This window comes from Carassius auratus, chromosome 25 (genome assembly GCF_003368295.1).
Source record: "Carassius auratus strain Wakin chromosome 25, ASM336829v1, whole genome shotgun sequence".
Taxonomy (NCBI): domain Eukaryota; kingdom Metazoa; phylum Chordata; class Actinopteri; order Cypriniformes; family Cyprinidae; genus Carassius; species Carassius auratus.
This window is the reverse complement of record NC_039267.1, coordinates 21,476,125-21,500,067: the sequence shown is the minus strand read 5'-3', so window position 1 is coordinate 21,500,067 and position 23,943 is coordinate 21,476,125. Positions and strand designations below refer to the sequence as shown.

Below are 23,943 nucleotides of genomic sequence, written 5' to 3'. Positions count from 1 at the left end.
TATAAATTACACAAACAGGAGAATACATCAATATTTTTCTCAAGATACTAACCGTCACTCTTGAGTTACTCAAGAAATTACAGTGGCTTTAGCATTTCTGCAATAAAGAAATGGCCAGATATTAAAGATTAAGTGGAAATTTGAATTAAATGTTGTAAATACCTATTGTACATTAGCTATATTTTTTGTAATACATAATAATATAACTTTTTTTGTTCAATAAACCCATATGATTACTCGCTTAATTAGAATTAATTATTGCCTCATTACTATTATATACGTACTGTATTTAATTCATCTTAAAAGCTATTGTTCACTCAGATCTATATTTATTACCAAAAAATAAATACAAAAATAAGAATTAACCGATTTCTCGATTAATTGTCAGAATAATCAATAGATTACTCGATTACCTAAATAATCATTAGTGACAGCCCTACTTCCATCTTTACTCTATTATTTTCAGTAGTTCTATAGCCTTTAAGTTGCTTATAAACTGGTAATGAAACTTTGATATGGAATTATGACGTGTAACAGCATTAAATGTGATTTATTTGCCTTTCAGGCTTTCATTGTGTCATTCACATCCGACATGATCCCTCGACTGGTGTATAAGTACGTGTATTACGAGGTTAATGAGGGCATGATGGAAGGATACATCAACAACAGCCTTTCATTCTTCAACATCTCACAGTTCAAACCAGAGAACAGTCCAGAGGATAGCGAAAACCCCGACTGGTTCTTCAGCTCCAACATCACCACCTGCAGGTACGGTTGTGTAGCTTATCCAGAGTCTTTAAATGATAGATTTATCCTGACACTGGTAAATGTATATAATACACATGAATGCTGTGTGGATGCTGCAGGTATCGTGACTACCGCTACCCTCCCGGACATGAGAAACAGTACGTTCACAACATGCAGTTCTGGCACATTCTCGCTGCCAGATTAGCCTTTATCATCATCATGGAGGTATGAGCTCTCAAATTATCTTCATTCCTGAGTCAAAAATAACACCTAGCATGCTTTAAAAATACTTTTAAGGAATATACATACTTACAAACTGAATTAAAAATGTATTAAAATGAAAAAGTTAATACACCTTAAATCTACACTGTCCTATGATAATAAGGAAATATAAATCAAACTTAAAAGTAAAAGATTTTATTTGACATTACAACGTGATCTTTTCAAAATGTTATTAAATTATGTTAAGAAACATAGAAACACTTTTAGTTAAGTACATTTAAGTGCTCTTTTATTTTGTTAATATATTATCTTCAAGTAGTTGTTTTTAAAATGTGCTTTTACGATTTGAAATACACTAGAAGTGCAGTTATTTCACGGTTTATGTAATGTTAAAAGAATAAACTTTAAAATGTACAAAATGTACTTGTCATAGTAAATGTTGAAATTAAAAAAAACAAATGGTGTACATTAACATTGATTTGGGTCAAATATAATGTAATTTAATGCAAAACTATATAAATGGTCTCTGTTGCATGGCATCATTTTTTGTCGGCTGCATCTAAACCCATGTTTGAAGCCAGCGCGTGGCCTTACATGTCAAAACAAACAGCACATGGTGTTCATCATTTTCTGCAACATACTATATAATGACAGCAGACCCTTCTCGGCTGCTCCATCAAAGGAAGCAACCCGGAAAGTTATCGGCATGGATTTTTGCCGATAACCGATATTTCCGGCAATCAACTATCAGTGCCGATTAATCGGCAAAACCAACACATTAGTCGACCTCTATTTACAATAGTCAAAATAATATGATAAAGAAGTTACACCCTGACTAATTGCTTCATTGGTTCTATAAATGTATCGGTTTGTAACATTTTGATCTCCGATACATTTTTGTCATCAGTGCCGAAATAAGTAGTAAACTTGTCCCAATACTCTTCTTCCCTCCAGCATGTGGTGTTTGTGGTGAAGTTCTTTGTGGCATGGTTGATCCCCGACGTGCCGTCCGAAGTGAAAGCCCGTATAAAGCGCGAGCGGTACCTCATCCAGGAGTACCTGCACAACTACGAGCTGGAAAAACTCAAAATCCAGCTCAGCCAGAACGGTTCGAACATCGAGCAGTGCACGTGTCCCACCACAGCGGCCGCGCCGGTGAAGCTGGAGGTGTTATCAGACTGTCTGACCTAACACAGCCTGCCTGACCTCTCCTGACCTTGACACTAGCACACGAAAGCTTTCTGTCAGCCCATGTCTCAAACCAATCCTCTCCATTTCAACACAGAAACACACACCACTGGTTCCTAATATCTCAGTTTATGTTTGATAGTTTTTTTTCATACCACATCCACTGTTTTGGGGTTTTCCTCGACTATGATATGTTTCCCAAAGCCCTCATTTTCAGTCATGTGACCTCTGAGACATGCCTACATGAAGGAAAAGTTTATATAAAAGAAGTATGATAATGTTTAAATGCATTTAGCTCTACCTAAAGCCACACGAGCTGTAACTCAGTTTCTGTCTATGCAGAATGACACTTGCACTCTTCAAGAACAGTTAGGTTCTCTCACGCTTTTGTCTCTTATAGACACTACAAACATAAATGCAGACTGTTTATGATCTGTATGAAACTCTGTGTGAAAGTCTGGCAGCTGAAATAGCAAGCTAAGATTTCAGCCCAAAACTAAAATATAAACTGGACGTTTCAGGTTTTGTGTGAATTACTCTGAATTATGGCATAGATGAGTGTCTCTTTCACACAGTGTCAAAATGTAAGTACTGAGTGACAAGCTTTATTGTTAAGAATGCCTTTAATTTACCAAATATAAAAAGCCTTAATACCATAGACATATGCATGGATCCTTTACGTTGAGACATACATATTAAACACTCCTATTTACTGTATGTTCTGAGTTCACGTATAAAGAAAGGGTTTTCAGGAAAAAAGTTTTTTTCAATTACATACTAGCGTTTCTTTTTTTAGTAAATTTTGTGTATTTTCTTTTTTGATAAAACTTGTACAATATTTAAGACGAACTGTCACTATTATTTTGCAGTATTACTTCATAGCTTGATGCGGCGCCAATACTGATTTTTAAAGCATCCTTTAATGCTAGATTTATTTTAATTACTGGAAATTGTATGCAAAAAAAGAGACTATATGCCAAACATGAGTAGATCCGTATCTAAATATGCACACTAACAACACTCTTGCTGTAGCTGTGCTGTTCAGGTGACAGAGGCAGCCGTTCTCACCCTGCGTTCATAGTTACAGATAATCTGCACTTTAAAGCTTTACAAAATCTTCTCAAAGCCAAAGTTGCTCCGGTGATTTGAATGGCAAAGATAATATATGTGCCTTTATTAAAACACAATCTCCATGTTGAGTGTATATTTGTGCTTCATTTCTAATTGATTTACTGTGTTTTCCTGGTCAGAAGGCCAGTGTCACTCTGAGTTTGTTTTGCACAAAGCACTTAATGAGGAGTAATTTATCTCAGTGTTATTGAAGAAAGACTTGTGACTAACGACCCTTTGAATCTGCACAAATCTGTGATTCATTCATAATATGCCAATCTGGTCATTCATTTGGCACTGTACTTCAAATCAGACTTCAAATCAAAAGTTATAATGCGGACCATGAACAGCTGACAGTCTGACATGTATATATGCTAATGATGATGGAAAACATATGCATTTGCTGTTATTTGTGACTTGAATATTTAAGTTGGAAATCATGATATTTTGTGTAAATATTTTGTTTTCGGTCTCTGGTTCAGATATGAAGAATCTAGTCACTGTTTCACATAATAAGAACTGTTATTCATAAAAATGTTATTCACTTTTGGTTTCTGTAACTGACAATCTGCAAGCTGTGCTATGAGGTGAAAAGCCATTTATCAGTAAAACATTATCTGTAATTTAAAAATGAAAACAAATCTGCAATTTCAGTTCTAGAGCTGTTCTGTAGGATCTAATGATCAATGATTATGCCTTATCCTTTTTCTGTTTTTTCTTTCTTTCTTGACATTTACTGTTTTAAGTTGATTTTATGCTTATTTTTATGCATGGTTATTTTGGATGTGGATATAAATCCAAGTGTGTTTTTCTGTACTGCTAATGTACCAGAAATGGACTCGGTTTTTCATACTTAAGTCACCCAAATAAACTATTGAATTCACCAGATACCCTCAAGTGTTTGATTGTTATGGACATTGCTTTGACTCTTATGTGAATTGAAGGGGTTTTGAGAGATAATGACGTAAGGTTTGCTTCATAGCTCCTTAAGACTGATGGGTCAGTACTGCACATATGATTTATGACACTTTCTACACTGGTCAGGCACAGTATTATCACCACCTTTCTAATATCGTGTAGGTTTCCCTTTTGCTGCTAGAACAGCTCTGATTCATTGATGCATCGACTCCACAAGACCTCTGAATATGTCCTGCGGTCCTGACACCCAAAACATTAACAGCTGATACTTGAAGTCCTGCAAGCTGAGAGAGCTGTTGCAGTACACCTGTGCACACAAAACACTGCCACTTTTACTAATTGTCTTCATCTCCCCTCCAAAGTCTGTAAGCTGTTGGCAGAAAGACGGTGGCCTTCAGCCAATCCTGTATCTGAGAGTCTTGAACTGGACCCTTCACAAGCTACTGTTCAAGATGTCGACGCAGTAGCGCGTAATTAGCCCCAAAATTGGTTTGCAGCAGTCAACCTTAAGGATGTGTATTTTCATGTCTCGATTCTTTATTGGCACAGGCAGTTCCTATGGTTTGGATTGGGGAATTAACTAGGCAGTACATGGTCCTCCCCTTCGGGATGTTCCAGTCATCCTGTGTCTTTAAGAAGATTGTGGCGGGTGCCTTTGCTCCGTTATATGAAGTTGGCAACATGATCCTCAGCTGTCTGGATGACTGGTCAGACTTTGGATTTCTATGGCCCGGGATGCCCTACAGGTGTTCTGGCATGTCGTTGTCACAACAGATGCCTTCAGGTCAGGCTTAGGCATGTCGTGCAATGGACAGGCATCCTTGGGACACTGGACAGGGCCTCATCTGTTTTGGTTCCCAGGGAAGCTCAATCATGCAGCCGATGTGACCGTTTACTCTCCCCAGAGAATGGCGACTCCATCCCCAGGTAGTCCAGCTGATCTGGAGTTGAATCAAGGAAGATGGGGAAAAAAATCTCCCCAAGGGAGTATGCCCCTGGACCCCCTAGGTTTGGACTAAGCTCCGAATGTTTACATCCTGGCTCCGCCCCTACTAGAGGTTGACCGATTTATCGGTTTTACCGATTATTCAGCACTGATAGTTGATTGCTGTAACAATCGTTTATCGGCAAAAATCCATGCCAATAGTTTTCCGCGTTTGGTCCTTTGCTGGAGCGGCTGAGAAGGCTCTGTTTTCATTGCACAGTGCGAGGGCGGCCTCTAGTGGCTGAAAACACTGACAGCACGTGCTTTGTGTTCAGAAACGTTCGTCTGTATGCTTCATTTATAGAGCTATAATATAGAACTCTCTTTCTGTTTGCTCCGTTAAAACACTGAACTTCAAATTCTTGAAGTCAACTTGTTCGTTGTCCGTTTGATGAATAAATTGATGAAAAAGTGTTTTAGACCGCTGATGTAAAAAATTACATAAAGCTTTCAATATTAGTATAACAAAGATTGTTAATTTAAAATTAATTGTAAGTTTTTATTTATGGTCAAATTAAGTTGTAAAAAGCCAAACATATATATATATATATATATAGACCTATATTAAGTGACATTTTGGTTTATGTGTCTAAAATCTTTACTGAATAAATATATTAAAAAAAAATTTTCTTTGTGTGAGTGTTTGTTTCTGCAAAAAATAAGCGTATTAAATTTACAATAGAAGCTGAAATAGAAAAGCATGCTAATTAAAAAAATGCATTTTATATGTAATTGTGTATGTAATTTTTGTGCGCCCGCTTGTGGTCATTATTCGACTTACAAAACACAAGTCTTTTTCTTCAGACGTACAAAATGTGCAGGGCTGGGGTGCTCCAGGACAGGGTTCAGAACCACTGCCCTACCCTAAATTATTAAACCGACTGGATTCGGTGTGATCCTCTACGTGGAATTTTCTCGAATTAATGAAATTAAATAAATATTTGACCCCCACCGATGTCCTACTCTATTGTCTCGTCCCAAGAGCCCATAATGCAAGTGAAAACTGATTACTTGAAGGTGTGTATGTTTGAAAAAACACTCAGTACATCTAAGACTAATATAACATGACTCGTTCATATGTTTGCCAGTGGCTCTTTGTTGACAGCTCGATGTCAATACATGCTTTTTAGCAGCTGATGAGTGAAAGATGGGAGCGCGCAGGTGTGGAGCGCGCGGCTCACTCTCTGGACGGACGCGCGCCTTCTCTCGCGCCAGACTCCTCTTCGCGCTCTTTGTCATTTTCCAGCTTTCGAAGGTGAATTCTGACGGAATATTCTCCTTTATAGTTGAAAATATGTCGGCAAAATGGAAAACCGAAGAATCACAGAAGTCGAAGGAAAAGGAGTTTGAAAGGACATCTCAGTGACTGTGAATCAAGCTTTTAACTGATTGATTATTTGGCTGGTTTTTAGGTCGTCTACGAGGAATAAAACAGCATTTTTACCTGGTCCAAAAATACAGCTCAGGTTTCCACACTCAAGGAATATGCTGAAATATCACAAAACCAATTCAAATTAAGAGTTATTTTTAATATCGAGTGGAATATAAATCTCTGGAGATGGATGTGATGAAGGAACGAGTTTTGGCCCCCGGTAGGGAACGACTGAGGAATCTGGCCGGGAAAACCCTGGGACACATGCACAGGTATAAACCCCTTCCATTCAATAAATCAGGCTGTACAATAAACAATAAATACATCAAACGAATGATCTCTACAAAAACATTATTCGTTTATTATATCGAAGTAGGCTACAATTCATGTCTGACTGAGATTCAGATCATTTCCCCTACTTCTCTAACTACAAAAGGATGGATACACATATCAAATAATTCATAATCATTCATCTATCTGTGAACTATCACGGTGTTTTCGACATTTTTCGTTTGGAGAAAATACGACAGGAATGACTAGAGATCCAGAGCTGAGAGGATCCTCTGCCCACGGCGCTCCAGACTCAATCCATTATTCATCAACAGTCCCTTTCATTTAATTATTAGTATTGATATCGGGATGTTTTATTTATATTGAGTGAACAATACAAAATAATAATAATAATAATAATAATAATGATTTAACTTACAATCCGATTTCATATTTGAAAATAATTAATATCTTTTTCGTTTGCCTTTTCAAAATCGTCTAAATTCGTTGTGTGTTATGAAAACTGTGTTTTATTTATTTTTTTATTTTACTTTTTTTTTTTTTTCTGTATATCGCACGTAGGCCAGAGATGATGAAAGGCTCAGAGTCAGAACGGAGCAGTGAATGGTTTACATCACGGGGGGAAAAATACATAAATCTTCACTTTGATCCGATGCACAACGGTTAATAACATGCTATATAAAATAAAACGTCATATAAAACTAGATGTATTATTTTTCGTGTTGTGTAATATGTTATTAAGATGTTTAAACTTTTATACCGTAGCCTATATCAATATCTTGAAGCAGCCATAAAATATGTCATCAACGAAAAAAAATAAAAATACCAAGATATGGCCACGTCTGCTTTTATATTTCGATAAAAATGCTGCAATGCGCTTCACTCGGTTTGCCCAGTCGTGACCAAACAGATGAGAACAGAGATATTTCTGCCATCCCTGTCGTTTTCTGAAGGATTGATGAATTTAGCCTAATTATTAAATACATCAAAACATCTTTGATAACACCCTCATCGCAGACTCAGTGCGACTTTGTCAGACAGCAGACTTTGTATCTATAAGCAAACAGATAGTACTGGGTTTTTTATTTATTTATTTATTTATTTAATATATTTATGTATTTATTGTTTGGCTGCATCAATCAAATTAATCTTTCTACGATCTTTCTATGTATTGTTTTCGTCAAAGCTAAAGGGAGGTGTTTGTGTGATGATCGAATAGTCAAATGTTCTTAATAATTAGTTTGTTTTAATAGGCTTCCTATAAACTAATGATGCCAGGACGCTCCAAAAAGAAAATTAAAAATGAATAACACTGGTGCTATAAGCCGCTGGCCCTGGGTGTCTGTGTGTTCTCAGGGTGATGGAGCGGAAGCAGGAGAATGCGGGTGAGGTGATGGAGCTGACGGAGGACGGGCGGCCCGCGCAGCTCCGGGAGAAGAAAGCGCCGCTGTGCGACTGCACGTGCTTCGGGCTCCCGCGCCGCTACATCATCGCCATCATGAGCGGCCTCGGCTTCTGCATCTCTTTCGGGATCCGCTGCAACCTCGGAGTCGCGATCGTCGGTATGGTCAACAACAGCACGGTTCACCGGGGCGGCAAGATCATCATCACGGAGGTGAGAGAGTCCGGGACAGAGCTTAGAAAGTCCTGCAGAAGAAACTCTCACACACACAAACACTTGAATAAATAAATGCAACTCGATTCTTTCAAAGCTTTTAACGTGGTTTGTTTTAATTGTGTACGTTTATGAATGAACAGATGCATTGACCGTGCGCATTTGTCTCGTCTCTTCCCAAGAAAGCCAAGTTTAACTGGGACCCGGAGACGGTGGGGATGATCCACGGCTCGTTTTTCTGGGGTTACATCGTGACACAGATCCCGGGAGGATATATATGCTCGAGACTCGCGGCCAACAGGTCATCAACAATGCGCATTCATTTCCATGTGCTGCATTTCATTTCTTACTAGTCTATTTATTTAATAATGTTTGATTTGATTTTACATAGTGGTTTAAATCTGGCAACAGTATAAATGCTGTTTTAAGGGCAGATGATGTGGTCCGTGTGCTGTATCTGGTTGCCTGAATGCAGAAGAGCAGCCAGTGTGTCTCTGGAGAGCTCATTACCAGCACAGACTCTCTCTCTGATCAGAAACACAGACTGGTCTGTCTATGAATCCTCTGTGCTCACTTTGATCTGATCTGCAGGGTGTTCGGTGCTGCTATCCTGCTCACCTCCACGCTCAATATGTTCATCCCCTCTGCTGCTCGAGTGCACTACGGCTGTGTCATGTTCGTCAGGATCCTGCAGGGCCTCGTCGAAGTGAGACGCTCTCCTCTCTTTCAGTGCACACAGCATGTATTCATCTGCTGATTGGTTATTGAACAGATGTCAGCCCCGACAGAGCAGACAGATGTTGGCATATTACTGTCAGGGCAAGTTTCATTTAAACCCATCTCTTAGATTAGACTGAACAAAACTTGAGTTTACGATAAGTCACTTACAATGAAAGTCTATAAGACGAGACTTTATGCAAGGATGAATGTTAAAACATAATTGAAGTATAAAGTATAGCCATCATTTGAACACCAGTGACAGATGAGAGGAGAACAAAGAAACAGGCTTGAGATGTCCTGTCTCACTCAGACTGAACTCACTGTTGTAGCAGCTGCTTGCTGTCTTTGTCTTTGTGTGCTGCTCATCTCACTGTTGTTCACCACGAGTGTCGACTGCATGAATTAAAAGCCATTCGAGGTTTTATTGTACGCGCAGTAGCTTGTGTTGAGTGTGTTGACTCTCCTCCGCTGACCGCAGCAATTTGTGTCTATCAGTGACCGATTGTGTGACAATTAGCTGCTAATGAGGATTTAATGAGTGTTTGAGGTGAAGCAGATCTGATCAGACTGCGTTTGTGCAAGTCTGCATGGGTCATTAATCCTTATTTGAAATGCACTGTATGTGTTAGTGTTCATTTGTTAAAGGTTGGACTGCTCTCTGTATTTTATGACCCATGGAAGGTATTTCTTGTAAGATTTTACATGTTTTATTACATAAATGTAAATATGTAAATTACATAATATACACACCCACACACATTTTGATATATATATTTATTTATTTATATATTAGTGATGTCAAATAATTAATTTGCGACTGATCACATCCAAAATAAAAGGTTTTGTTTATGTAATATATGTATGTACAGTAAATAGTAATTATGTATACAAGTGCACACACATACATACTTTACATATTTAGAAAATATAGAAATGTATATATTTATATTTATAATATATATATATATATATATATATATATATATATATATATATATATATATATATATATATACAGTACACACACACATATTACATAAAAACTTTTGTTTTGGATGTGATAAATCGCAAATTAATTGTTTGACATCACTAATATATATATATATATATATATATATATATATATATACAGTACAGACCAAAAGTTTGGACACACCTTCTCATTCAAAGAGTTTTCTTTATTTTCATGACTATGAACATTTTAGATTCACACTGAAGGCATCAAAATTATGAATTAACACATGTGGAATTATATACATAACAAAAAAGTGTGAAACAACTGAAAATATGTCATATTGTAGGTTCTTCAAAGTAGCCACCTTCTGCTTTGATTACTGCTTTGCACACTCTTGGCTTTCTCTTGATGAGCTTCAAGAGGTAGTCACCTGAAATGGTCTTCAACAGTCTTGAAGGAGTTCCCCGAGAGATGCTTAGCACTTGTTGGCCCTTTTGCCTTCTGTCTGCAGTCCAGCTCACCCCTAAACCATCTGGATTGGGTTCAGGTCCGGTGACTGTGGAGGCCAGGTCATCTGCAGCACCCCATCAACTCTCCTTCTTGGTCAAATAGCCATTGATGCCTTCAGTGTGACTCTACAATTTTCATAGTCATGAAAATAAAGAAAACTCTTTGAATGAGAAAGTGTGTCCAAACTTTTGGTCTGAACTGTATATATAGGTCTCAATTGGCAATTACAAATGAGTGTTAAAAGTGGAAATTTATTAGGATTAGGCATAATTTATGTATTCAGAATTATTCGTAAAAAAGTCTTTTAAGAATCAAACAATTTGCAAGTTGTTTCACAAAACTATTTTTGTCAAAAATTTGTAAGAAAAATTTACAAAATTAGTAAGAAAATAGACATAAGAAATTGATTTATTTGAGCAAATATGAAACAACACAGTGTCATTAAAAAATAATTAATAATAATAATAATTAAAAATAAATAAGTAAAATAAAAGCAATTACTATCGGTTTGACATGTTTCTGTTTCCAGGGTGTGACCTACCCAGCATGCCATGGGATTTGGAGCAAGTGGGCTCCGCCCCTTGAGAGAAGTCGCTTAGCAACTACCTCTTTTTGTGGTAAATACAATTTCCCTTTTTAAAAGTCCCCCTAACAGAGAAATCCCAGAATAAAAGCTGTGCCCCTGTTTCAGGGTCGTACGCGGGCGCTGTGGTGGCCATGCCGCTGGCTGGGATATTAGTGCAGTACTCAGGCTGGTCTTCTGTCTTCTACATATATGGTGGGCTTGTGATCTTGAAATGATAACAGACTCTTCTTTTTTGTCCGTTTGATTCCGTGACTCTTGTTTTCTCTGTGTTGGGTCGCAGGCAGCTTTGGGATCGTCTGGTACATGTTTTGGATTCTGGTTTCCTATGAGAGCCCAGCAGATCATCCCACCATTACTGATGAAGAGAGGACTTACATTGAGGAGAGTATTGGAGAAAGTGCCAATCTAATGGGGGCGACTGAGGTACGGTCCCTAGTGTGGGCAAATCTGAAGGTCCCATGAAATCACATTTTTCAGCTTAAGTCATCGTTGATTCAGTGATGTCATCATCCAGCTCAGTTCAGTTGAAATGCAATCAAGTATCACTGGAAATAAAAATTATTAGGGCCAAAATGAAAATGCCCAGCAAGGATGCATTAAATTGATTAAATGTTATATTAAAGATATTTTTAATGCTGTTCATTTGAGCTTTTTAGATAAAAAAAAAAAAAAAAAAACAACTGGGAAAAAATGGCTTCCACCAAAAACAACCTGTTTTCAACATTGATAATAATCAGAAATGTTTCTTGAGCTGCAAATCAGTATATTAAAATGATTTCTGAAAGATCGTGTAAATAGATTAATGATGTGGAAATTCAGCTACACATCAAAGGAATAAATTACATTTTAAAATATATTCACACAGAAAACGTCCCAGGTTACGTATGTAACCATGGTTCCTCGAAAGGGAACGAGACGCTGCGTCCGAAAACGTTAAGGGGAACGCCCTTCAGTGTGACCAGCTCTGAATAATATGTATAATCAGTTTTATGAATGGGCGTGACGTCAAAGGCGGGTGACGTAGCGAGGTGGAACGAGCATTAGCTTCTAGGAATGAAGGGAACTCTGGCAGGGATGCTGGAAGTATGGCTTTGAGACGCAGTGTCTCGTTCCCTCCGGGGAACCATGGTTACATACGTAACCTGGGACGTTCCCCTTCAGGAACTCAAGCTGCATTCGAAAATGCTAAGGGAACAAAAATGCCCACGCCGCCAGACTTGCAAGTCCCTGCCTAGTGTGTATACAGAAGCACAGCTAAGACAAGAGAATAGAAGAGCTGGGAGTGGCTTGCAGATCTAGACCATAAAATCTGACAAATGTGAGAGGCGTGGACCATCCAGCTGAGTTGCAGATGTTGCAGATGCATGGACACACCTGACAAGAAGTCCTTGGAAGCCGCCATACTGCGGGTTGAGTGAGCCTTGACTCCCAACGGTGAAGGGAGATCATAGGACTCATAGGCAAGAGTAATAGCATCCACGATCGACCGACTGAGGGTCTGTTTTGTGGCTGGAAGACCTCTCATAGGGGGACCATAGCATACTAGGAGTTGTTCCACCTTTCTCCACATGGCAGCTCTGTGGACGTATGCATCCAGTGCTCGCACTGGACACATACAATTTAGCTTCTGCTGGTCTGGCTCCCTGAAGGAAAGGGGGGCTGAAAGCCTGCAGTACGATAGGCTGTGGGGTAACTGAGGGAACCTTCGGGACATACCCCGCTCGAGGGTAGAGAAACACTTTGGCCATGCCGGGTGCAAAGTCTTAATAGGAAGGGGTCACTGAGAGGGCCTGAAGGTCCCCAACTCTCTTTAGAGAAGTGATAGCTAGAAGAAAGGCAGTTTTAATAGTGAGATATTGATCAGCAATTTCTTCAATAGGCTTGAAAGGAGGCTTGCAAAGAGCTTCTAGTACCAAAGCCAGGTCCCATGTGAGGACAGGAGATCGTACCGGAGGCCTGAGCCTAAGCGCACCGCGGAGGAAACATAAGTGGAGTAAGTCAACCCTGCGGAGAAACGGGACTGCAGGAATTCCAGTACTGTACCAACTGGGCAGTTAACTGGGTCAAATTGGCGATCTCCGCACCAAGAAGTGAAAAGTTTCCACTTCAAGGCATACAGTTTCCTCGTTGATGGAGCTCTGGATTGGAGAATGGTCTCAACAACCTCGGTTGAGAGACCAGAAGCTACGAGATGTGCCCCCTCGGGGGCCACACCCATAACTTCCATAGCTCCGGGCGGGGGTGAAATATCGTGCCCTCTGCCTGTGAGAGGAGATCCTCACGGAGCGGGTTCAGATCTGAGAACCATACTCACCCCGGCCAGAACGGGGCTACTAATAGAAGACAGAACCCGTCCCGACACACTCTCGCCAGAACTCCCGGGAGCAGAGGGATCGGGGGAAAAGCATACAGCCGAAGCCTAGGCCAAGTCTGCACCAAAGCGTCCAGTACCAGAGGAGCTGGATGAACTAGAGAGAACCAAAGGAGACAGTGTGATGTCATCTGAGTCGCAAACAGATCCACCTGAGCCTGACCAAATATAGTCCATATGTGTCCCAGAACCAGGCCCTGAGACAAGAACGAAGGCTTCCTCCACATGTCTAAAGCACGTAGGCACCGCCACATGACCTTGATCGTGCGAAGTGGGTTTCCCCTCGGGGAGAACCCCTTGGTCTTGAGCCACCACTGTAGGGGTCTCATGTACAGCAGGCCAAGAGGTAAAACGTTGGACGCAGCTGCCATTAACTCCAATAGTTTCTGAAACTGCTTGACAGTGAGTGACTGGCCTACTCTGACTCTCTTGACTGACATGAGGATCAACTCGATACGAGCAGGGGACAGACGTGCCTGCATCCTGGTTGAATCCCAAACCACACCCAGATAAGTGGTCCTCTGTAACGGAGAACGCACACTTTTCTTGGCGTTTAATCTTAACCCTAACTTTTTTATGTGGGCGCGAACGACATCTCGATGCCGAGCCACCATCTGCTCTGATTGAGCCAAAATCAACTAATCGTCTATATAATTTAGTATGCGGATGCCCTGGAGTCGCAGTGGAGCCAGCGCAGCATCCACACACTTTGTGAAAGTTTGGGGTGAGAGTGCTAGGCCAAAAGGAAGAACTCAATACTGGTAAGCTTCTCCCCTGAAAGCAAGCCTTAGGAACTTCCTGTGATTGGGAAGGATGGTGATATGAAAATAGAAGAGGGTATTTACTTCCTGTTCCAATATCAGAGCCTGCTCGGGGCCCACTAGTGTGGGAAACACCCTGTTGAAAGGTGGTGCCAGAGCGCTGAATTGAATTCGCTAACCTTTTTCTACAGTCTGCAGGACCCAACTAGACACATTTGGCAGTAGCTTCCACGCTGCTAAATAGTTTACTAAGGGAACCAGTCTCTCGAGGCTGGTCTCTGATGTACTTTGAGGCGCTAGCTCATTGCCCTGAAGCGGAGGACCGGCAGGAAACAACTGAACTAGCTGCTGTTGAGGGCTCTGAGAAGAGACAGACACCGTATAATGTGGTACACCCTGCTCTTCCCCAGTAGAGGTCACCCTCAGCGGTCCAGCTTTTTGATGTTGGTTGTCAGGACTGCTTTGTCGAGGGCTTCCTGGACTGAAGCACGACCCTCAGATCGGGCCATGTCTTAGAAGCCTCCTGCTTAAAGCGCCACCGACCTCTTTCCCGTTGCGGGGGATCGCGAGAGGCGACACTCACTTTTTGCACCTCTCTGTATGAGGAGCTGGTAAATGGCCGGGGCTGCTCCCACCCAGCAGCCCCCTGAGCTAGAGAATTGCGAGACAGGAACCACTGGAACGCCGCCACCTGTTTTGGAGCCTCCTGGTATCTGTCAACGACGGAATTGACGGCGTCCCCGAACAGACCAGAAGGCACAAGCCATAAGGCATCTTCCATAAGGAAGACCCTGTCTTTATCTTTTAAATCAGACAGGGTCAACCAGGGCTGCCATGGACCAATCGTGCGGGCTGTCTCCTTGGTGGCGTGGAGGGCGATCAGCGATCTTCCTCAACTCTAGCTCTTTTAGTAGATCAGCCTGATATGCCTGTAACACAGACATCGTATGCAGACATGAACCAGCCTGACCGGCTGCCACGTACCCCTTGCCATCCAGTGCTGATATAGCTTGCAGTGGCTTGGAAGGCAAGACCGAATGATGCGGCGTCGGGAGACAGATAGCTCACGAGCGTCTGTTCTACCCTGGGCATTGATTTATATCCATAATCATCTAACTGTGCCACATTGCCATAATAATTAAAGCCAGGGACAAATAAACAGGATGAGAATGGTTTCACCCACGATCTCGACATCTCGGTGTGGAGATCAGGGAAAAAAGGCAGGCTCCGGCGTGGAGGTGGTGGCCGAGATCATAAAAAACGCTCATCTAATTTACTTTTCTGTGGTTTGGCTTTTTTCTCGGCGGGCCAATCAATGTTTAACTTGGCTACCACAAGAGTTATCACCTCCAACAACTCCTCATACTGTGGTGACTGAGAGGGCGATTCATCGACCCTCTTCTCATCCACCTCCTCGGAGGCAGATAGGCAGAGCGTTGCGTCCACTTCCCAGGGGGAAGTAGCGCCGGAGCGTGCTTCCGATCCCAGAGAGCGAACGCTGGATTTGGCAGGTGAGGACGAAGATAGGGACTCGCCCGTCTGCATTCCCTCCACCAGATCCAATTGCGATCCCCTAAGTGCAGCTGCCGCTCTGCCTCGGCGAAAGCGGGGCCAGCACCGTGAGGAACGCTCGTGAAAACTCCCTCCTCAAAGAGAGCCCTCCGAGAACGGAGTGCTTACAGGGGAAGCTGTTCATGGTGCGGACAGTCGGCTCCCTCAAGAGCCGACTCTGCGTGCTCCGCTCCCAAGCAGAACATGCACAAATTATGTGTATCCCCGCTCGTGATGTAGCGAGAGCATGGAGGAACACACAGCTTGAAACGTGATCCACTTTCGCCCAAATGCTTCGTCTTACTATCAGCCTTTCTTGCCATGATATACTTGTGCAACTTTTCAAGACAGGCAATAGTAAATAAGACTGACAGACACATACAGTATTGTTCAAAATAATAGCAGTACAATGTGACTAACCAGAATAATCAAGGTTTTTAGTATATTTTTTATTGCTACGTGGCAAACAAGTTACCAGTAGGTTCAGTAGATTGTCAGAAAACAAACAAGACCCAGCATTCATGATATGCACGCTCTTAAGGCTGTGCAATTGGGCAATTAGTTGAAAGGGGTGTGCTCAAAAAAATAGCAGTGTCTACCTTTGACTGTACAAACTCAAAACTATTTTGTACAAACATTTTTTTTTTCTGGGATTTAGCAATCCTGTGAATCACTAAACTAATATTTAGTTGTATGACGACAGTTTTTTAAAACTGCTTGACATCTGTGTGGCATGGAGTCAACCAACTTGTGGCACCTCTCAGCTGTTATTCCACTCCATGATTCTTTAACAACATTCCACAATTCATTCACATTTCTTGGTTTTGCTTCAGAAACAGCATTTTTGATATCACCCCACAAGTTCTCAATTGGATTAAGGTCTGGAGATTGGGCTGGCCACTCCATAACATTAATTTTGTTGGTTTTGAACCAAGACTTTGCCCGTTTACTAGTGTGTTTTGGGTCATTGTCTTGTTGAAACAACCATTTCAAGGGCATGTCCTCTTCAGCATAAGGCAACATGACCTCTTCAAGTATTTTAACATATGCAAACTGATCCATGATCCCTGGTATGCGATAAATAGGCCCAACACCATAGTAGGAGAAACATGCCCATATCATGATGCTTGCACCTCCATGCTTCACTGTCTTCACTGTGTACTGTGGCTTGAATTCAGAGTTTGGGGGTCGTCTCACAAACTGCCTGTGGCCCTTGGACCCAAAAAGAACAATTTTACTCTCATCAGTCCACAAAATGTTCCTCCATTTCTCTTTAGGCCAGTTGATGTGTTCTTTGGCAAATTGTAACCTCTTCTGCACATGCCTTTTTTTTAACAGAGGGACTTTGCGGGGGATTCTTGAAAATAGATTAGCTTCACACAGACGTCTTCTAACTGTCACAGTACTTACAGGTAACTCCAGACTGTCTTTGATCATCCTGGAGGTGATCATTGGCTGAGCCTTTGCCATTCTGGTTATTCTTCTATCCATTTTGATGGTTGTCTTCCGTTTTCTTCCACGTCTCTCTGGTTTTGCTCTCCATTTTAAGGCATTGGAGATCATTTTAGCTGAACAGCCTATCATTTTTTGCACCTCTTTATAGGTTTTCCCCTCTCTAATCAACTTTTTAATCAAAGTACGCTGTTCTTCTGAAGAATGTCTTGAACGACCCATTTTCCTCAGCTTTCAAATGCATGTTCAACAAGTGTTGGCTTCATCCTTAAATAGGGGCCACCTGATTCACACCTGTTTCTTCACAAAATTGATGACCTCAGTGATTGAATGCCACACTGCTATTTTTTTGAACACACCCCTTTCAACTAATTCAACTAATTGTCCAATTGCACAGCCTTAAGAGCGTGCATATCATGAATGCTGGGTCTCATTTGTTTTCTGAGAATCTACTGAACCTACTGGTAACTTGTTTGCCACGTAGCAATAAAAAAATATACGAAAAACCTTGATTATTCTGGTTAGTCACATTGTACTGCTATTATTTTGAACAATACTGTACTTTGCTTCATAACTTACACACACACAGAGCTTCGATGAATGACAGAAAGCTGACGCTCGTTCCACCTCACATGCTTTCATAGCTTCCTGGTCGCTACGTCACCCGTCTATGACGTCACCCCAATTAATAAAAATGATTACACATATTAATCAGAGCTGGTCACGCTGAAGTGCATTCCCCTTAGCGTTTTCGGATGCAGTTCGAGTTCCTGAAGGGGAACTGTATATTTTACATTTTATTAATATTTCACAATTTGTACAGTTTTGTTGGTATTTTTAATCAAATAAATGTAACCTTGGTGAACATAAAAGTCTTCATTAATAAGAGAGACAATGGAAGTAATTACAAAATCATGTTGGAAGGGCATTTAAAGCACCCTGTGAAATGATGGCTCAAGATCTCCAAGCTAGATATGTCCTATAGACTTTGCTGTCTCATTTTTCTTCTCCTACAGAAATTCAAGACACCCTGGAGGAAGTTCTTCACCTCCATGCCGGTCTATGCAATCATCGTGGCCAACTTCTGCAGGAGCTGGACCTTCTATCTGCTGCTCATCAGTCAGCCAGCGTACTTTGAAGAAGTGTTTGGCTTTGAAATCAGTAAGGTAAGAGAAGCAGCTGAACTGATTTGGGGGAAAATGTTTACATTACTCAAATCTCAGGCACGTCAGTGTGCTTTTGCATTTGCTTTATGTTCAATTCTTTCTCAGGCTTCATTTGAATCATTACTATCGGTCGTGTTTGACTGCTGTCATGCATTGAGTCACCCACATTGGATTGTATTTGAGATGTTGGCCATTCAGAAATGTGTGTTCACAGTGGCTAACATAAATAAAACCTGACACTGTTATTGATCTTCGACTTCTGAGCTGAGAGAGTGATATAAATCCTGCAGGCCTGACAGGTGTAATTGAACCACTGTTTGATTCTGCTGGTCAGAATGTCCTCAGCATGGGAGATTGGATTTGGTTTTAACAGTCACGGCTAGTTTGGGATTTCAATATAGTGATTTAGTGTTAGTACATAGTATTTCTAGTTTTTACTATGTAATATTTTTTAGCAATTTTATTTTAGAGCCACACATTTTGTGTCAAGTATGTAAAAAAATAGCATTGCAGAGGTTTGCATTGTTTTATTAGAATATCATCAAATGTAATCAAACAGACGGATGGAATACTATTAATCGCAACAATTATATGTTGTGATCAAACTTATAGCAATATTTGTTAGTTCTGTATGTTTAAGGGGTTGTCATCATCTGGGGTCTTCTGAGGGGTCAGCATCATCTCTTTTCAGGTGTTCGGTCATTTCAGATCTTCATAAGGGTTGGATTCAGGCTGAAGCTAGTGTAATTCCTAGTTACCTTAGTATGTCAGTCCCGTGGCAGAAACAGAGAAGCAAATAAGAGAAAAGTTAACACACTCTGTAAGCTTAGATAATTAAGAAATTTCATCTGGTCTTTTCAAAATATATAGTTGAGTATCATCAGCATAACAGTGGAAACTAATCCTGTATTTTCTTATAGTATTACCAAGGGGCAACATATATATTGAAAACCGCAGAGAGCCTAGGACAGATCCTTGTGGCTCTTCCTACTTTACTGGTGTTAATTGAGATCATTCCCCATTTTAATAGACAAAGTGATAATGATCGGACAGGTAGGATACCTTTTTAGTCATGTTATCGTTTTATGAGAATGTTATTATCTATAGTGTCGAACGCCGCATTAAGATCAAGTAGAACTAGCAATAAGATGCAGCCTTTTGTAATTTTAACAAGTGCAGTTTCTGTGCTATGATGGGGCCGGAAACCCCCCATGAATTCTTAATAGACATCATCTTTTTGCAGGAAGGAGCATTATTGAGCAGACATTTTTTTCTTAAAAGTCCACACAAATCATACAAATCACCATTACATTTTATTATATTAAAAAATGTGGCTCAGGGATTCTTCAACATTTTCCCTTTGTGTGCAATGAAAATACATAAATCATATGGGTCTATGTCAATTTTTTTCCCTTCCGAAATTGTCGAAGTCATGAGGACTGATGTCTTGTGTGGTGTTGTCAGGTCGGTATGGTCTCTGCTCTGCCTCACCTGGTCATGACCATCATAGTGCCAATCGGCGGTCAACTGGCTGACTTCCTGCGCAGCAAAAACATCTTATCCACCACCACCGTCAGGAAAATCATGAACTGTGGAGGTAAGAGTAACCACACTTTCATTAGAGAAATTGTATCTTGTATTTGGAATTAATACAATATACTAATGCTATGCTGTGACCTTTGACCCACACATCATTTGGTTATAGGGTTTGGAATGGAGGCCACTCTGCTGTTAGTGGTTGGTTTCTCTCACAGTAAAGGAGTGGCCATCTCATTTCTGGTGCTAGCTGTTGGTTTCAGCGGCTTTGCTATATCAGGTAAGATACTCACACACTGCCAGGCTTCATGATTTGAAATCCCATTCTGGTTTACTTGCATCAACAATATAAACATCAATTCCTCCCAATATTTCTGATTTCTTCTTTTATCCCATCCCTGTTAAAGGTTTTAATGTCAACCACTTGGACATCGCGCCGAGGTACGCCAGCATACTGATGGGCATCTCTAATGGAGTGGGCACGCTCTCTGGTATGGTCTGCCCTCTGATTGTAGGTGCTATGACCAAAAACAAGGTGAGAAATCCTGAAATTAGCCCTACTTTCATTGTCAAATCTGTAAAGATTGGAGCTGCTGATTAATGGCCAATCGTACGTTGATTGGCAGAGTAAGTATAAATAACTTCTGCCAACGAAGCAGGCTATTTGCACTTTAGTGTAAATAGACACTCTGAATATTTATTGTTGCATGACACATGCTGTTTTCAAATATTGTAGAAAGCGTACAGTGAATCTCCTTTCTGTGCGGTTTGTGATGGGCAGTGGACAGGCATTTCATTCTAACACATAGCCACTAAGAATTACAGAATAAAAGACTGCATCCATGAGTTTGTCTTTTCTCGCCCGTCAGACGCGTGAGGAATGGCAGAACGTGTTCCTGATCGCCGCACTGGTGCATTACGGCGGCGTGGTCTTCTACGGGATTTTCGCGTCTGGTGAGAAGCAGCCATGGGCCGATCCGGAGGAGACCAGCGAGGAGAAGTGTGGCTTCATCGATGAAGACGAGTTAGCGGAGGAGACCGGTGACATCACGATGAGCCATGCTCCTTTCGGGGGCCCCGCCAAAACATACGGGGCCACGACCCAGCTGAACGGGGGATGGGCGAAAGGATGGGAGAAAACTGAGGAATACATCCAGGAGGACGCCGAGCAGACGTATAGAGGAGAACGGTACTCCTAGAGTCAAAGCACATCTTTAAAAAAAAAAAAGTCAAAGTAAAAAAAGATATGAGTGATTATAGACACTGTACTGTACACACACAGCTACAGGAGTCAGAGATGTTTCTGAAAAGAGTCTTTATCCAGTCTGAAAGAGAAGATATTTAATGAGAATAATGTTTTCAGAGATATTTGATTAGAATATACTGGTAATTATATGAAAAGGTCATATTTAGGATTATATAAAGAATATATATGGCTATGTAAATGTTTCCTTTAAAAATACAGATATGTTGAGTTATTACTGTGGTTTATGACATTTAATCAACTGACAATATTTAATAGCACAGACATGTGTAATCCAAGCACAGGTCTTGGCTGTTGTTTTGCAGGTTTAGACTAGTTTTATGTCAGGTGAGTAGTTTAGTTTAATCGGTCAGGACCAGTTAGAGTAGTGTAGGGTAGTTTAGATCAATGTGGTTTTGTTTCACACTCTGGTTTACAGAGCTCTCGCCATTGACCTTACAGAAAATATGCAACATTTGGGTTATTTAGCTATATTAGATAAATGAAAACTTACAAATAATGCTGTTTATCAGTATGTACTGTATTACACATTATGAACTAGTCCCTTTTTTGGGACATAAACTTAGAAGATAGAGCAAAAAAGACTTTTAATGTTTGATGCAGAAAGAATCTAAAATAGCACAAATTTGCAAAACACACCTGCTATATCAGAATGAGGATGTGTATTAAAATAAGTGTGAAGTATCTTGATAAACCTTTAAATGTTGAAACGTCCTACTTGAGAACTTTTTAAAGTGCAATCTTGTATAAGTTTGGTTCAGCTATAGTTACATCAACAATACATTCACGTGTGTGCTTGGCGATACAGTCCTGTATTTGAAGTGGTATTAAGCTGGTCTTCATTTGACATGATCCATTTCAACCAATATATAATGACACAATGGTCCTTTTCTAAGACACTTTGAATGCACTGACATGTTGTTATTGGGGAAAACAATTCAGTTCTATCTTCAGTATGTGTTTTAACATGGATTTACTGTTTCTGTGAGACTGTTGTGAATCTGGGTCGGTGATATCTGTGCTTACTGTTCTTAATGGCCCATATCTATCATAGAAACTGGCATTCAAAAATGAGGCTGTCCAATTGGGATGCATATTGTGCCATTGAGATCATTCCATGCATATGGTCGGATCCTGATCATCTTATGTATTTAAGTGTTGCCGTGCAAAGCTGATGAAATATGTTATGTGAATATCACAAAACCTGTCAGGATGTGCAGGTTCAGTCTCACCCAAAAATATCATTTATGTTGCATTAAGAAAATTAAGCTTGCTTTTAGGACCATTAACCCCAGTACCCCCCCCCCCCCTCAAAAAAAAAAAAATAATAATAATAAAAAAATAATAATAATTAAATAAATAAAAATAAAACATTAGAATAAAATACAATAAAATGAATGAATGAATGAATAAATAAATACTATAAAATCTGTCAATGTAATAATAATAATAATAATAATAATAATGGTCCAAAAGCTTGATTTTCTTTGAAAATTGTGCATGGTTTTTTTTTTTTTTTTGGGGGATTCTTCATTCTTGACACAAACCAGTGTGTTGTGTTAAGTCAACCAGCAGTAATTAAAGATGATGTGTCAAAGTCTTGAAAAAATTAAAAAACCTGTTAAGAACATGTTCTGCAATAATTGACTGATGACATCAGCAATCTTGTTATATTCAACATCTGGTTCATTCAAGAAATCTGACCTGTGTCTAGTGTCTTACTGAAGCATCAGAATCAGCTTCTGTTTGTTCTGGTCCAAAACTTCAGAGGATTGGAATCTGAGCCATGCTTTAATTTGTTCTGAAACTCAGCTAGATGTTTTCTGGATTTGTGTAGGTTGTGAGGAATGTATCACAAACCTAAAGCTCTTCTCATGGCCTCTTGCCTGAGACTGAAGTGCACAAGTGATTGTTATATTCTTGTTGTGTCAAAACAAACGATTTGTTGATGTCAAAAAGTGTTAAACTGTACAAATTGCTCACTGAGTGTGATTTTATATACAGTTAATCAAATCAAGACTTTATTATGTCTTTCCTTTGATTTTTGCGACTGGTGGACCAAAATGTAAAAGCAAATTTCTGGTTTTGAAATGATAAGAGTTGATGTTCTTTATAGAGTGTGATGATTATTTTTGCATGATATAGTTATTAAACTCAAACTGGGCATTGACTGAAGTGGTTGTGTCTCTCTTTGTGAAGATCTAACAGACATGTTTGTCCCTGTAACAAGTAAGGTTTCAACAAACATCAGCTTGATAAAATTCAGTTAGACTTCACAATAAATATGAATGTAGATTCAGTTCACACTGGCGTTTATTCTTTTGAAGTATATCTCCATAAAATGTACTCTTTTAAAACTTTTCAGATGGCAAGAACACAATCAAGGGTTTGTGGAAGTGACGCTCCATCATGCCTCCTCTAATGTACTTATTCAGAAAGTATTTAATATCCATCAAATTCTCAGTCAGGATATCTCTAATGTGGAAACCTCATCTAAAATAGTAGATCGATTTGACTCATTACACCAGTGGATCTGATTAAGGTAAATGACCTACAAAGGACAAATTACCACCAGCAAATTAGATGGGAACAAATCACTAATCAATACCATTTAAAACCCCCA

General features: G+C 40.1%; 2 protein-coding genes across 6 annotated transcripts in view; both read left to right on the top strand.

Annotated features, from left to right (window-relative positions):
* Positions 1 to 4,155, top strand: part of ano5a (anoctamin 5a) — a 34,632-nt gene extending 30,477 nt beyond the window's left edge. For all 5 annotated transcript variants that reach the window (XM_026203342.1, XM_026203340.1, XM_026203339.1 and 2 more), the window contains 3 exons: positions 566 to 768; positions 867 to 972; positions 1,924 to 4,155. In XM_026203342.1, the coding sequence (XP_026059127.1) occupies positions 566 to 768; positions 867 to 972; positions 1,924 to 2,160 (546 nt within the window). In that variant the 3' untranslated portion in view covers positions 2,161 to 4,155. The remainder of the gene's footprint in view (positions 1 to 565; positions 769 to 866; positions 973 to 1,923) is intronic.
* A 2,179-nt stretch (positions 4,156 to 6,334) lies between these two features.
* LOC113043771 (vesicular glutamate transporter 2.2) lies at positions 6,335 to 21,267 on the top strand. The gene is made up of 12 exons (XM_026203359.1): positions 6,335 to 6,814; positions 8,190 to 8,448; positions 8,631 to 8,749; positions 9,040 to 9,154; positions 11,163 to 11,250; positions 11,325 to 11,411; positions 11,500 to 11,642; positions 18,371 to 18,520; positions 19,985 to 20,117; positions 20,226 to 20,336; positions 20,464 to 20,591; positions 20,926 to 21,267. Exons 1-12 carry the CDS (start codon positions 6,729 to 6,731, stop codon positions 21,253 to 21,255), a joined length of 1,749 nt encoding a protein of 582 aa, XP_026059144.1. The 5' UTR covers positions 6,335 to 6,728; the 3' UTR covers positions 21,256 to 21,267.
* Positions 21,268 to 23,943: the final 2,676 nt, after the last annotated feature.